Source organism: Acyrthosiphon pisum, chromosome X (genome assembly GCF_005508785.2).
Source record: "Acyrthosiphon pisum isolate AL4f chromosome X, pea_aphid_22Mar2018_4r6ur, whole genome shotgun sequence".
Classification (NCBI taxonomy): domain Eukaryota; kingdom Metazoa; phylum Arthropoda; class Insecta; order Hemiptera; family Aphididae; genus Acyrthosiphon; species Acyrthosiphon pisum.
In genome coordinates this window covers 110,447,451-110,463,156 of record NC_042493.1, presented here as the reverse complement: position 1 = coordinate 110,463,156, position 15,706 = coordinate 110,447,451, and the positions used below count along the sequence as shown (strand labels likewise).

Sequence of the window (15,706 nt, the reverse complement as noted above, 5' to 3'; positions counted from 1 at the left end):
GAATTTTTCAAGTACTACAAATAATATATTATTATAAATAGTATTTTTTACCCAGTTTTTCAAAATTATTAAAAAAAGCTAAACGTATTAAATTTCAACTTAGGTATCAAAGTACCAAATGAATCCAATTTTTTTTATTAAAAAAAAAAACCATCGAAGTTGAGAGTCAAAGCATTTGTCCAAGAACTTTTTGTGTGTATATAAACTTGTAAATATAAAAGTGGGGGTGCAAAAATTTCCCCAGCACCCAATAACAAAAACGTCTGTATCTCGTAAAGTTCAAAAGCACAAATGACGCGACTTTCCGCACAAATCAGCACAAACGACGCACAAATAAAGGCTCTTAATTTCGTTCAAATATTCTATAGTGGGAATGCCAGGGAAGTCGACCTGTTTTTAAGTTATTTATGATACGGTGACTCAAAGGGCTTGCCCCTCTCCTGACCAAAAAAATGTACCTATACTTTATTTTAAAGTCGTAGTGTCGTACGCATTTCTTGTACTTACAACTTTTTCGAACCTCCTATATTATATAGTGACGGCTATATGACATAAGCGCCAAACGTACAAAAATGACACATAATTTGCGCCAAAATTAATATTTCATATAAATACATAGTTATTTAAAAATTTCGATCTTACAAAAAATTGTCAATAAATATATTCGAAATTAATTCATTATAAATATAAAATATAAATAGATGGCTAGTGGCACCTACTCAGCTACTGCCGCAAATTCGGAAAAACAAAATGTTGTTAAAGTAATTAAAGTAGGTAAATTGAAAAAAAGGTGGGTAAGTGGATGTCGCTCTGCTGTACAGCAGGTTACAAGTGGGACACTGTATAACGGATAGAATTAAATTTGAATTCAATGATATAATATCACTGTATAAGAAAAACGATTCTGAGCGGAGACGGTATATCAGTCTATAATCACATGACAAATCGAGTGAATATCCAATGTTGTAAAAATTAGAATTTCAAACGCTCATAAAAATTTAATTTGTCTTTTTTATAGACATTTTTTTTTTTTGATAAAGGTAGATAATCTTATAAGGAATCTCGTATTACATTTTAAAATATTAGTTCTAAAAAGAAAAATTTTACTTTTGACCCCCCCAAAGTACCAACTAGATTCACTTTCCTATCAGAAAAAGTACTGTTGAAGAAAATCCAAGCACTTTTACTGTCCTAAAAGGTGATGACAGACACAAAAAAAAATAAAAAAAAAAAAAAAACACATTATAAAATCAATATATTCATCGTTCCACTCAGAATCTAAAAATATTAACTTAAGTTAAGTTTAAAAAAAGTTAATCTATTTTTTTTTTTTTTTAATTAGTATTTAAATTACATAAAGAGTGAATGCGTCTTTCTAGTTTCTAATTTATAAATTATAAAAACAATTTTATTGAACTTTTGTCATAATGTACACTGTTACCATTTTACTTTTACTTTTACTAATTTAAGCAATACTCTTCTCAAATTAATAATTTAGCAAATATATTTTTTTATATCGTATGGAAATTGAATGTCATAAGACGAGTAGGTACATGACCTTCATATATATTATAAGCTACAAAACATTAAAACATAACAATAATTATTGTCAATTTGTAATTTAAAATTATTAATTTTATTAAAAACATTTATAATTTAAACTCGCATAATATATAATTTAGACCTTAATAAAATATACACAAAATAATTTATTATGTTGTCAAGAAAATGTTTGTGATTTTCTATTGGATTATTTTTATTTTATACTGATATAATAATATTTACGTATAAATAAAAAATTTCAAAATATATTCAATTTGATGAATTTTTTTCTGTGTTGCGAGATGCATTCTCAAACAACCGTTTGTACTATTACCCTGCAATCGCTAAAAAATTATGTCGGGAAGACGGTTTGAGCAACTTCTAAATAGTTTTAGCGTTGAATATGCAGATAAAATAGTATCAGCTGATGGTCCAATGAAAAAACTTGAGCCGATGTACACAATGTTGATTGATAATTTTCAAAATGCTTTTTACCCACGTATCGAACTCTCGTTAGACGAGTCTCTGCTTCTCCACCGTGGAAGGTTAGGTTTTCGTCAGTACATAAAAGGGAAAAAAGCGAAATACGGCATAAAATTTGATGAGCTTTGTTGTCCAGATGGTTATATTTTAAATATAGAAATGTACAAGGGAAAACAATTCTCAAGTGCGGCGCTAACGTCAAAAATTGACAATTTAGTACTACGGCTTATAGCTCCATATTTAAATAAAGGTCATCATTTATTTATGGATAATTACTATAATAGTGTCAACCTTTCGAATTTACTCCTAAAACACAAAACCCACACTACTGGCACATTACGAAGTAACCGAAGGGGCAATCCAAAATGTGTTGTTCAAAAAAAATTGAAACCAGGTGATCATATTTGGAAACGTCAAAATTCGGTTTATATCTCTAAATGGAAGGACAAGAGGGATGTCCTATGCATAACAACCAATTAACCAAAAATTATTGTCTCCAAAAATAAATATGGCCAAAATAAGCTAAAACTTATCGAAATTGCCCGGAATAACGACCATATGAGCGGAGTAGACCGCGCTGATCAAATGATCTCTTATTATTCTTGTCCTCGGAAGTCCGCAAAGTGGTACAAGAAAGTTATATTTAATTTGTTAGATGTCGCAGTTTGGAACAGTTTTTTTTTATACAAACAACATTTTGGTTGTCATGATTTTAGGTTTAAAACATATAGAGACTTACTTATAAAAGATTTAATTAAAATTCCAAAAAATAAAACAGCAACTGAACTTTTTCAATTAAAAAAATATTCAAAAAAATCAAACCAACGTAAAGATCATTTGAGAGACGATCATTTCGAAGAACCCATTCCGTTACCACCAAATTTTAAACGACAAAAAAAATTTAAAAACTGTATGCAGTGTTATAAGCAAAAAACAAGAAAACAAACTTCCATTCAATGTCAGAAATGTAAAGTACCTTTGTGTCCATTATGCTTCAAAGATTTCCATGCTGCTCAACCAGAAGGATGAATATTGTTAAAATATATAATAATTAAAAAGTAATTAAATTTAAAACGTTATTTTTTTAAATAATGATCTAGGTATTGTATAGATGTACTTTTTCGATAGTAATAAAGATTTGTATTGCATTTGGTTTTATATTTTATTTAATAAATAATTATAAATTCCTATAATTTTCTCGAAAACAGATTTTGCGTAAAAATTCTCTTGTAAAAATTCTATTGTATAGATGTACTTTTTCGATAGTAATAAAGATTTGTATTGCATTTGGTTTTATATTTTATTTAATAAATAATTATAAATTCCTATATTTTTAAGAATTTCCTATAATAAATTAAAGATTTCAACATAATTATAATTAAAAAATTAACATTTAAATGTAATACTGCTATAGCAGTAATTTTTAAATTGAAAATGTGATGTCGGAGGTCAGGGGCTCTATTCTCGAACTCGTACGATAACATATCACGAGTGATATTTGATAATTATCGGATAAATGATGCATTTGGTATTCTGGAGCACACATTTGATAATTTATCATTTTATTTTCAGTGATAATTTATCCCGAGTGTTTTGTAGCCCGATATATTTTTATCAACGTGTTTTCTCGTGATTATTTATAAAACCAAATTTGATACTGCGATTAAATTTTGATTTTGGTGTAATTTAAGTCATTCTATGTACCTAACTGTGTGATATAATTATACTGTTAGTTGTGTATAACGTAGAAGTGTGTACGAATTTTAATAAAATGGAGGATATTGTACACGCTATTGCCATTTTTGAAAATTTTGAATTGCAAGAAGGTGCACAAAATATTAGAAGGCATTTTATGAAAAGGTTAGATACTTTTACATTACCCGACAAGGATTTCATTAGAAATTATAGGTTGTCAAAAAGATTAGTACATCGGCTAATCAACATGTTAAGGCCTTATGTGACAGAACCAATTCGTTCTTCAACACTTGATATCCCAGCAAAAGTAAGTTTTAAAGTAAATTTTTTATTTAATTATCCAATATTTAACCGCAGTATATTTAATTTTATATTGAGAAGTGGGTATATTTCTACTTTACCGGACACCCATTTTTTTTGCAATTTTTTTTTTTAAACTAATGTAGTTAAGCACGCTGAAAACGATGGTGAAGGCCAAATTTGGCGCACGGACTTAGTTTTGAAGTCATGGCCTAATGAAGTTCACTATTTTGCGATTTTCACGCATTCGCGGAATACTAGTTTACCGCGCGCCTACTACGAATATTGGTATATTTTTTCCGATTAAATAATTTATTTTGTTAAAATTTTGAATATTATAATATAATAATTATTTGTCGTCCGATTTTTCATAGACGTACTTGTTTTGATAAATATTTGTATAATTTGTATTAATTCTGTATTAATTCCAATCGGAAAGAAAATGGCGGCCGTCTTTACCTGTTCTTAAAGAGCCCTAATTATAGATAACATCAACAAATGTTGATAAACCAATTTCTAAAAATAGAACAATAGTCAATCTTATCGACTTATTCCAAGTTAGTATTCATAACTATGCACGGGAGATACTATCAATTAATAACTATGGTGACAATGATAACGGACGGCGGTTGCGACGTTGTCAATGTGTTCAATAATTAAAAATCTTGATAAAATATCAAATAACGATATATTATCACCACCGATATTTTATTATCGTTTCGGAATCGAGAATACCTATTTCACAACATTTGATATTTTGTGTGAAATAAAATTTGATAATTGGCGTTAGTGATATTTTATCGTACGAGTTCGAGAATAGGGTCCCAGTACTGCTATAATAGCAGTAATGAAAAGTGACATTTTAAGGATAGTTTTTTTTCGACGGCCGCCACAAGACTGTCCATCGCATGTGTGATATTATATAGCCAGCGTACAGGATGCGTTTAATTTGAAGTTTGAACCATAAATTATAATCTTTGGTTGTGATATTTTTTATAATAAATTAATTAAATTTGTCATAAAACGAATGAGTCACTGGTTAAATATAGCAAAATCCTATATGGACAACTTATTAAATGGCATTAGTAGGTACATTATAAGTCAGTAGAAACTTATACCTATGCAAGTATTTCATATTAGCATTCAGTATTCATAAATGTAGATACGAAGTACATAGCCAAAATTTTGATAGTTTTAACATAATTATATTATTAATTAAACACAAGACATCTATCAATTAATTTTATTAGTTAATACTTTATAACTAATCAAAATAATGATAGTTTTATTTAGGACTTAATTACGTCTTTAAATGTAAATTCAAAGAAATAAGAATGTATATCTTACAAAATTAAATTAAAATCAGTAAGTAAGCGCTTATGTTGAGAGAGTTAAGTTTTTAAAGAGAATCGTGATTTATTTTAAAATAATAATTATTTTATAATAATAATAATTATTATACAATATTATACTATACTATATTATACTATTTTAATATTATCTAGACATTTTTCTACTTAGTACCTATCTAAATAAAAACCAAGTCCATTGCGTAATTATATTAGAAATATTTATCAAAATCATATGTCATATGCCATATTTTTATGATTGAATCAAGTTCATAAACGATACGCTCATATGAACATGGTAGACATATACTATATTATACTCTATAGATTTTTTCCAAAAACCACCATAACGACAGGACCTTGTGTAGGATTTCTGCATGGAGGGGTAATGAAAAAAAATGTATAAATTAAGATACATATACTAATATATATATATATATATATATTCATTTTTAAGTATATCAAAAATGTTGATTTCACTATGTGTATTATAATATGGGTACTTCACAAGAAATTTACAGAAGTAGGTAGGTACCTACACTTGTTTTAATTCGATAAAACCATTAACTGTTAGATAATGACCTAAAACAAAAAGGCAATGATGTGGAGGGATTTGAAGCCCCTAAACCAGGGTCATTGCTTACGGGCCAAACTCACGACTATAGGTACAGAAGAATATTTATATTTTGACGTTTAATGGTTGCTTTTAGAACATATTACTTATGAACGCACGCTGAAATATAGTCAGATATTATACAATAACCCTAGTTTTTATGCATCTCCCTTTGTAATGCCATTATATTGTTTATGCTATGTTTTCCAATTTTACTACATAGCTGTTGACACTAAATGGGTCACATAAATGTATGTATAGAAAAACAACAACCTGTAAAGTGTAGTTACATTACTAAGAATATGGAAGAACTATGACTTGAGGGTAAGAAATAAAGGTTCTCAATTATCGTAAATTAGATAATACTTATGAATTATAATTTAATAAATTGTGTAGTATGCGAAACAATATAATAACATAAAATAATTTCAAATTCAATTTTGTAAGGGATACTTTTCTCTTCATATAATACAACTAAACAATCAATTATTATGTTAATAAAATTAATAAATTAAATTATCGTAAAATAAGCTTCGAGCCATGGCCACCTCTATTCTATATGATAATAATATTAGGTTCAACAAATACAAATAATAAAATACTATAAAAATTATAACTTTATTATAAATACCTATCTAAATATTGGCGTACTGCCCGTAATGCCCTATTGCCTCTGGATCTGCCCAGGTTGTAGAGGCAGTAATGCAGTACACGTACTTACTATGAGGATAAGTTACAAATAACGTCAAAATAATGTCATATTACAATAATATAAAAAATATTATTTAATTTTACTTCATGTAATTTACATTTATGCTGTACGTATAACAATATATTATATTATTATATTTATAAGTATGCTTTTTTTATTACATTTTTATTTAAACAATAAAAAGCGGGTAAGTGAATGTTGCTCTGCTGTACAATAGGTTACAAATGGGTCAATAGATTATATCAAACTTGCATCCAATGATATAATATCATTGTATAAGTAAAACGATTCTAAGCGGAGGCAGTTTGTAAGTCTGGATTTTTTATATTGTTATTAATATTTCTTATAGCCTATAAGTTGAATTAATTGTATAATATTATTTTTTTTATTCATTTCTATGGTGATACACAAAGCGTAGTGTAATAAAATATGACTATCGTTAAATTATAAATATTAAGTTTTTGTACTTTAATAGATATATTTTATAAGATTTTGATTTATATCTATAATATTTGTATATTGGCACTTATTGTTAATAATAGTATACCTAATGGCTAATATAATTATGTAAAGAATTATTATTTTATTTTATTTTATTTTATAATAATTTTTAAGAGTTAAATTAATAAGCATTTTGTTTTAATTTTGGTATTACATTTTACACTTTGTGTTCTATGTAGCCAAGTAGGTAATAATATATAATAAATTATTTTGTACTGAATTTCTATCAAGTTAAAATAAGTTAAAATATGTAATATAATCACATAATATAATATACTATCATCACATACTAAATTATATTTATTACATTTTAATTTATATACAATTATTATTATAAACTTCGATATCGTGGTAGGTATGTAATTTTTTTGTATACACAAGGTGATTCTTTTATCATGAAACACTCATTATTTCAAAAAGTATTACCTAATGTTTTTTGAAAATATTTTTTCACATAGTTTCAAGTTATTAAAAAAAAATGTTTTTATTAAAAGATCATATTTTTAACTTTTTTTAAATAAATTCACAACAATGTAATATCAGACGCGTGTTAATTTTGTTCCGTTATTATTAAATATACGAGCTCATAAACACAAAATACACCCATGCCGCGGTTTATATGGAAAAGTATAAACTGGACATATTTGTTTACAGCGATTCGTGTAGCCTCGGTACCCATATATATCACCCAGAGAAATATCTAGGTATTATTTAGAGAAAGTTGGGTTGAATCTATAAACTGTTCATTAATATACGGTCAACAATTTGATTATTAATACTACAAGGTAATTTAGGTAATATCAACCAACCTATTTGTTAATTATTTTAATATAGGTAAAATTAATGAAATAATTGTCAATATTACCAACCATGGTCATCACAAGCTAACACGATGATTTATTTATATCCATAAGCCTTTTATTATTATTCCTATTGATATAAATGTATAATATTACACAAATGAATATGTAATTTATTATTGTTTTTACACACTAGGTACCTACCATTAGATATTTCTGCATTGACACTTTAACAAATTGAGAGTTAGAAACAATTTTTAACTCATTGATATTGCAAACCAAGTTTAATATAACTTATTACTTGGTTAGATCTACGAACAATCAATGATCAATATTGTTTCATATTAATATTTATTTGAATATAAATATGATGTAAGTTAATTATTAATTGTTATTATCACACTTAAATAGGGTGAGTATTATTTTTTACATTCGACTAAATTATTGCCAACAAATATTATAAAAAAATAGAATAAAATATTATCTATCTATTTATTAAATTCATCATATAATGCTATAATTATATAGTTAAACATATATTGTAAATATAAGTTATATACTTAAGTATTAAAAATTATGTAATAATTAATAATTAGATAAAAAGTCAATTGAAAATTTTTAAAAATATAGTACCTATATTAACAAGGCACCCATAAAAGGCACCGGTGCAACGCGGTAAATCACAACGTTGCGTGTTTGCGTAAAAACAGAGAATCGGAAATATATAAATTCCAAAATAACAATTTCTGCAAATTTATTTTGCACTATCGTACTTAGATCGTTGTAATACATTGTTAAAAAAATCAAAAAACGCGTGAAAGTAAAGTGAATTTGTTCCTTCATTTAAAATACAAGTATAGATAAATATAAGTAGTACCTAAAATGTTTTATAATTATTATTGTATATAGGTGTTTAAGTATTTATAATTTTTATTTTGACAATGGTATATTATGGAAATAATATAAATTTACAGTCTATAATATTTATGAAAATAAAAATATGTATTTATGTATTTTATACTTAATTTAAAAAAAAAATAATTTCATAGAAAATAATAAATAATATTGTATTATTAAATTCAATATTATTAGTTAATAATAAACTTTAAAAAAAAAAAAATGGCGGGAAATGTCCATTTACCATAATATACTATAGTATTATACGGTATAATCGTGGTAAAATGGTCGATTATTGTCGGTTACTGTAAGAATTCAATAGTCAGCTAATCATTATCTTATATTTATTAGTCACTAATATAATATAATTAATTATAATGTAACAGGATACAAGACCACTATTTGTTTTGTCTCTCTGACTCACGCAAAACATATTTAATGAAAATTTAATATTTTATTTTCGTTCAGCAGAACTGACTTTTTATTGTGATTTTCACTATTTTAAATGAATCTATTGTTAAACTTAATAGTAAGGATATAATTATCGTTAGGGCATCTGTTGGGTTTTAATTGATATTTTAATCAGGTATAAAGTGATCAATGAGCAATTTAAATTGTAATATATTACTTAGTGATAGGTGATAACTTAATTTAAAAACTAAATATCAATAAAAACTTATAAGTAATGTTTTACGAAGATGCCACATGCATTAACTCCGTCTTACAAACGCATAACGTCATAGTAAATTATACATTCTGAATAATTAATTTAACTCGGTTATGTTTAATTTTAATTTTATCAAATAAAGAATTAAAAATATTATCCAGTCAATGACAAATGTTTGTTTTATAGTTTAATTTTAAAGCGAGTTATGAGCATTTTAAAATATAAAAACCGAGTGATCTTAAGTTTGATAATAAATCAATTTACTTTAATAGTAAAACTAGCAACACAAAACCGATCAGCCGAACTCAAATTTAGTATGTAATTATTTGCACTGTCAGAGAGACAAAATAAAAATACGTAAAAACATTAAGCATTCGAATACTTATTTCAAATACAAATGACATCCAATTATTTAAATATGTATTCTGAATACATATGAAAATTATTCTTGTTAAGATTGCCAATTGGATATTGCTTTTTAGGTACCTATTAATTGTTAGTTTAATAACACTCGTACACAATATCATTCAATATCATGCAATATTTAATTGTTTTTGTCAAGATTACTGATTTGTCCATGTGCCTAAATAAATAGACACTGGAATTTAATTGAACTTTTTTGGCTAAATTGCCATGATATTATACATAATTTACTCGGCATTTTACAACATACAGAATCTATAATATCATGACCCACGGTGGCTGCGACTGAGTTCACGAACAGGATATGATAGCGCCATCTAGCGTTCTAATGCACGTTCATAGTCCGGCGACCACTAAACTTAGACCAGACGTTTGCCATATTCTGTCTTGTGACGGTATCTGACTGAATGTCTTATATATATACGACCTGCCGATCAGTCTACTTTCGGAGGTCTGTCGTGTGACAAACGTCCGAAGAAGCCGTATGGCATAAAAAAAAAACCTAGTTACAAATTCACATTCACCTCCGTTTGACCCAGGAGAACCAACGGGTCTATTTCCTCACGAACTGAGTAAAAAAAATGGGTCTATATCACGTTTGTCCACGAATGCTTCAGAGCGCTCGACCTCCAAAATTTTTTTGCCATTTTATTCAACTATTTCAATTTTAAATAGGTAGCATAGGTAATAGATAGATAGGTATTTAAGAAAAAAATTTTACATAAGTAGTATATTGTATATTATTACTCTTTATATATACATATAAGATATTATGTTTAGATATATACCTATTAAATATTTTTTATTTTATTAATACCTACACGCTTTATCATCAAGTTCGCTAATTATTTTATTTATTGCCTCATTTATTTGATTTGGTTTTAACTAAATTTTGTCAAATATATAATTCATAAAACGTATAATATATTTGTACAGTTGAATAATTCCCTTGATAGGTATTTTAATGGTGATGAGTAGGCACGCTACTTTTACAAAAGTTGTTTGGGTAATATGCAAAGTATTAAACAAATAAATAAATTAAAACTGTATCTTTGAGGGAGCTTACTGCTTACTGAAAATGACCAACAACACATCTAAATAAATCAAAATATTTTGAATAATATTCAAATAATATATATATATAATATATATATTATGTTATCGTGTATAGACAATTCTTATATAAACAACCGGTGAAAATTTCATGTTATTTATATCTGTAACATGGTGTGTTTTTCTATAGTTTTAACTAAATTTTGTCAAATATATAATTCATAAACATATTATGTTTGTACTGTTGAATAATTCCCCTGATAGGTATTTTAATGGTGGGGAGTAGGTTACTTTTACAATAATTGTTTTGGTACTATACTAATTTCAACGCTTTTAATTCATTAGTATTATATTATATAGTATTATACTATATTATATCTCTTATTGAAATAATTTAAATTTTTAAATTTTTAATAACTCACCAGGAAACAAAATTCCGACAGCAAAAATACTGGCACCCGGGGCAGTTCAGCAGTTGTAGCCAATACCCTCCCACCACCTAAATTCGGCCCTGCAAACAGGTAATGAGCTAAATTCTATAGTTGGTGCGACAAAAGAACCATCAAAGTAGAAAAAAATAAAACAATACTTGTTACCTACCTATTATTTTATAGCGTAGACCCTACCTAATTAGTTTTAAATTTTAGTGAGCATCATTATTGAAAATATAGGTAATATTAAGCAAATTAATAATACTAACCTAACCTATATAGTGTTAAGTTGTACACTCTAGGTATAGTAGGTACCTAAATACATCGAAAAAAAAACAAACAACAAAATATTACAAAATATGAAATAGGTAAATACTGTTGTAATACTGTTGTAAATAGTACAGGTAGATCGTTTTTACACACTTTAGGTAGCTATTGTAAAAACACTACACCACAAACAAAATTATAGAATTATTGTATTGTACATTGTAGTACCTATCATGACGTATTATCAGTCGAAAACAAGATTACGATTGGTAAATAGTAGTCGAAATGAGAAATCGAATACTACGGTCAAAACTCCGATCGAAAACTGTTTGAGAATACGGATTTTTTAATTGGTTATAAATATATCCGCTTTCGACCAAATGTTGTCGAAATCAAACAATACGAAGCGTCAATAGTGTGTTTATCTTTTATACTGTGCCTATTGTATATACTTACAATTTACATAGCTATATATATATTATTATGTTCACATAAATAGCATAAGCATTACGCATACGTGCACAGATTCGATATTTGTTCAGTATTTATTATCAATTGAGTCGTACCTTCGAACTGTTGCCCCAGTCTCTAGAATTTCCTATTTAAGCATTGCAAAAAAATTTCGATTAACTCGAATATTTTCGTGAATAAGTGGAAATTACGAATTTGTCTATTGTACGCGATTATTATATTTCCCTCGTGTACGTAGATTTAAGTACTATCGAAATTAATATAAGGTCATTAGTCTTATCATTACCGATAAGTGGTCCATCTAACTGGAACAATTAACTACAAAATAAATGCTCCCGCTGCGATCTGTTATTATACTTAAAAACGTGCTAATCATATAATATGTAAAAGTCATCGTTACTATTTATTAAATAGGTATTATTGAGTAACTATGATCCAGACGTGATCCTTTCCTTGACTTATTTTACTGCGTGAACTTTGTATTTTTGTGTATCACAATGCGACAATACATACCGTATTCATACACAATATTCTAATAGGCAATCGTGCTTAGTGAAATAAACGCTGACTTCATATATACAATACCGTACCATTGATACGTGTGTGTGTGTGTGTGTGTGTGTGTGTGTGTAGTCGTGATGGAGAATTTACGTAAAAAAAAATAAATATATCGGTAAACTTACCAATAAAGCGGTAAAAATGATAAAATAGAAGTTCAGGCTAAATATTACATGGTAAATTTACAGAACTTACATGTATTGCATGCACAAATTAATATATAATTATATGCCTAATAATTATAATCAATGTGATCATTGTACTCTATAGAAGCGTTAGTTCAAACATAAATATTTGCCAAAAGAAAGGCGTTTAGATTTCAAATTCGAAATGTTTAATCGATTATTGTTGTTATAGTTCAATACGACGATTAATACAACCAAAAAGTAAGTACTATCGGCTAACGAGTAGAATAATTATGTTGAGTAAACAAACGGAATTGTATTTTGTATTATTGCACGAATCTGTTACAAGTCCTCTAATATAGATAACAATTTCTAATTTTTGTATTCTTCACGTGATATAATATACAAATGATTATATTTTAAGTAATTTTACAATAAAAATTTAACTATGATGTAGACACATTTTAAGATTATGGCATAACAGTATAGAGTCACAAATGTGAGTTAAGTAACGTCAATAATACTGTATTAAAATCTTATATTATATGTTGGTACCTACCTATGGGTGCCAATACTCGTATATTTAGGTAGGCAGTTGCGAGTATTCCATTTCTGTTATATAATCTGGATGTCAAATATAAAGCAGCACTGTTATTTTCCGAGGTACCCCTGTGTGGCTAGTGAACTAGAACCTCTGTACGAACATCAAAAATGAAAATGCCTAATACCTACTAATTCATTATCAATGATTCTTCATCAATACGAAACCGAAACTTTGTTTTGCCGATGATTTATTGAAATTCAGTAAATAAAGTATTTTCTAAAACGTTTATATTTTTCGCCATAATGATTGTTTACTGTTAAAGAACCACTCTTTGTCTACATACATTACACCCAAAACTTGAGACGCTATACACTTTTTATGACGTCACGGACGCCTTATAATATTAGACGTACTACGTACAGTACGTATATGTATAGCCATGTAGGTACCTACTTAACGAATGTATTCCAATAGTGATCTCACTGTAAAGTATAATCATTGAGTATAGATAGTATCTATATATATATATACTATCTATGCTCAATGGTATAAGCTATAAACTATGTTTCAGTCGTCGATTTTGGATAATATAAAACTATAATATGCGTGTGGACGACGGGACGGACCTTTAATTATTATACGATTTATAAATTATAGAATATATATATAGTTCTTGGCTTTTATCCGGACGATTTTTCTCGATGTCTAATTATTTTATTCTTTGACGACGTACGCATCCTGTATACTTGTTTAAAACCATACCTAGTAGTTTTTGTATTTTTCTTACCTATCGTTAATGACTATAATATTTTACCCATACATGGAATGACAATTCAACGAATGAAAACTCGTTCTCCGATAAAAACACATGAAATGTTATTTTTTTTTCATATAAAATGTAAGGGGAATGAATGTGTGGAAAAGAATGGTATATTAATATGTGCCTAATGAACGGTCGTGTCCTAAGTTATTCAACTGTACCTACATACATAAAAGCTGATAATACCACCAGCATTACCTAACGACCAGTTTTCGTTCGGTAAGACTAACAGAGAAAACACCTTGGATCGTGACTATTTTTAAATTGATAAACTTTTTTCCTCTTTTGTTATTTTTATTATTATTATTTATGTTCATCATATTTTCCTGTTATATATGTCTTACCTACTTATATTTTCACTGGGCGCCCTGACAACAGTCGAATAAGAATTTGGTGCAAACATATGAGCTTGCGTGGTGTTAATCAAAACATGATTATAGTTTATTGGCATTGGTTCTGCAGTAAAATAACTAGTTAAATTAATTTTTGCCGGAAAAATTGCACTTGAAATTGACATTATATGTATATATATTATAATACAATTTAAAAGCTTTAAGTACCCACGAATAATATTTTTCAATTGCAACAAAATAACAGAAATCGTTATTCTATTCTTGGTTTTAATATGGGATTTCGTTCAAAGTTTAACTTAAAATAACTATAAAAAGAATCTGTGTATATATAATTTTTAAATTTTTTGTTATAGAATATTGTACTACTTACGTGGAACCTTGTTCTTTAGCTATACAAATTAAGCTTTTTATAATTTTCAACTACAAAGCAAGTTGTAATTTACCAATTTAATACATTTTGTGAAAATTTGAACTTTAAATGCATATGAAAAAAAAGTCTTGCCTATACATTTTTACGTTTTTTAACCTGATGATGTATAACAATGTGTTCCTCGCATTGAATTGTTAAGCTTTTTAACCATTAACATTTATAGAAAAAAAACTGAAAATTGAAAATTGAAAATGTCCGTAAACAGTTCAAAACAAGTCAAAAATTATATCAGGTATAGAAAATGATAAAATAATTAATAAACATTTAATGTAGATTTCCAATATCTATGGACGGTTATTTATTTTTGAATTAAAACAAAATAAGAAAATCGTTCCAAAAGAAATCGAGTAAAAATTTGAAATTCAACGCTCATAAAAACGTTATTTAACTTTCCAGTAGACATTTTTTTTTTTATATGAATGTAGACAAACTTATGAGGAATCTTGTATTTAATTTTCAAATCTCAGATACACAAAGAAATTTTTTTTATGAATTTCCAACCCAAAATGATTTGAACACGTCAGACGCTCAATGTTCATAGACAAAATTTGTCTGTTAATATTGTGGATTTTTGGTCAACTTTTTTTTTAATTTCCACTAACATCAAATTATAAGGAACCTTGTATTACATTTTCATATTTTTTGACCTAGCGAAAATATTTTTGTCAAGAT

At 27.2% G+C, this 15,706-nt stretch overlaps 1 protein-coding gene across 1 annotated transcript; it reads left to right on the top strand.

Moving 5' to 3' along the window:
* The first annotated feature begins 1,896 nt into the window (after positions 1-1,896).
* Positions 1,897-2,505, top strand: LOC103311769 (piggyBac transposable element-derived protein 3-like). The gene has a single exon (XM_008191474.1). The coding sequence runs from the start codon at positions 1,897-1,899 to the stop codon at positions 2,503-2,505; it is 609 nt and encodes a 202-aa protein (XP_008189696.1).
* The last annotated feature ends 13,201 nt before the right edge of the window (positions 2,506-15,706 follow it).

What these genes read in the sequence shown, in the direction of transcription:
- LOC103311769 (XM_008191474.1), top strand. Translation starts at nt 1,897, where the DNA reads ATGTCGGGAAGACGGTTTGAGCAACTTCTAAATAGTTTTAGCGTTGAA.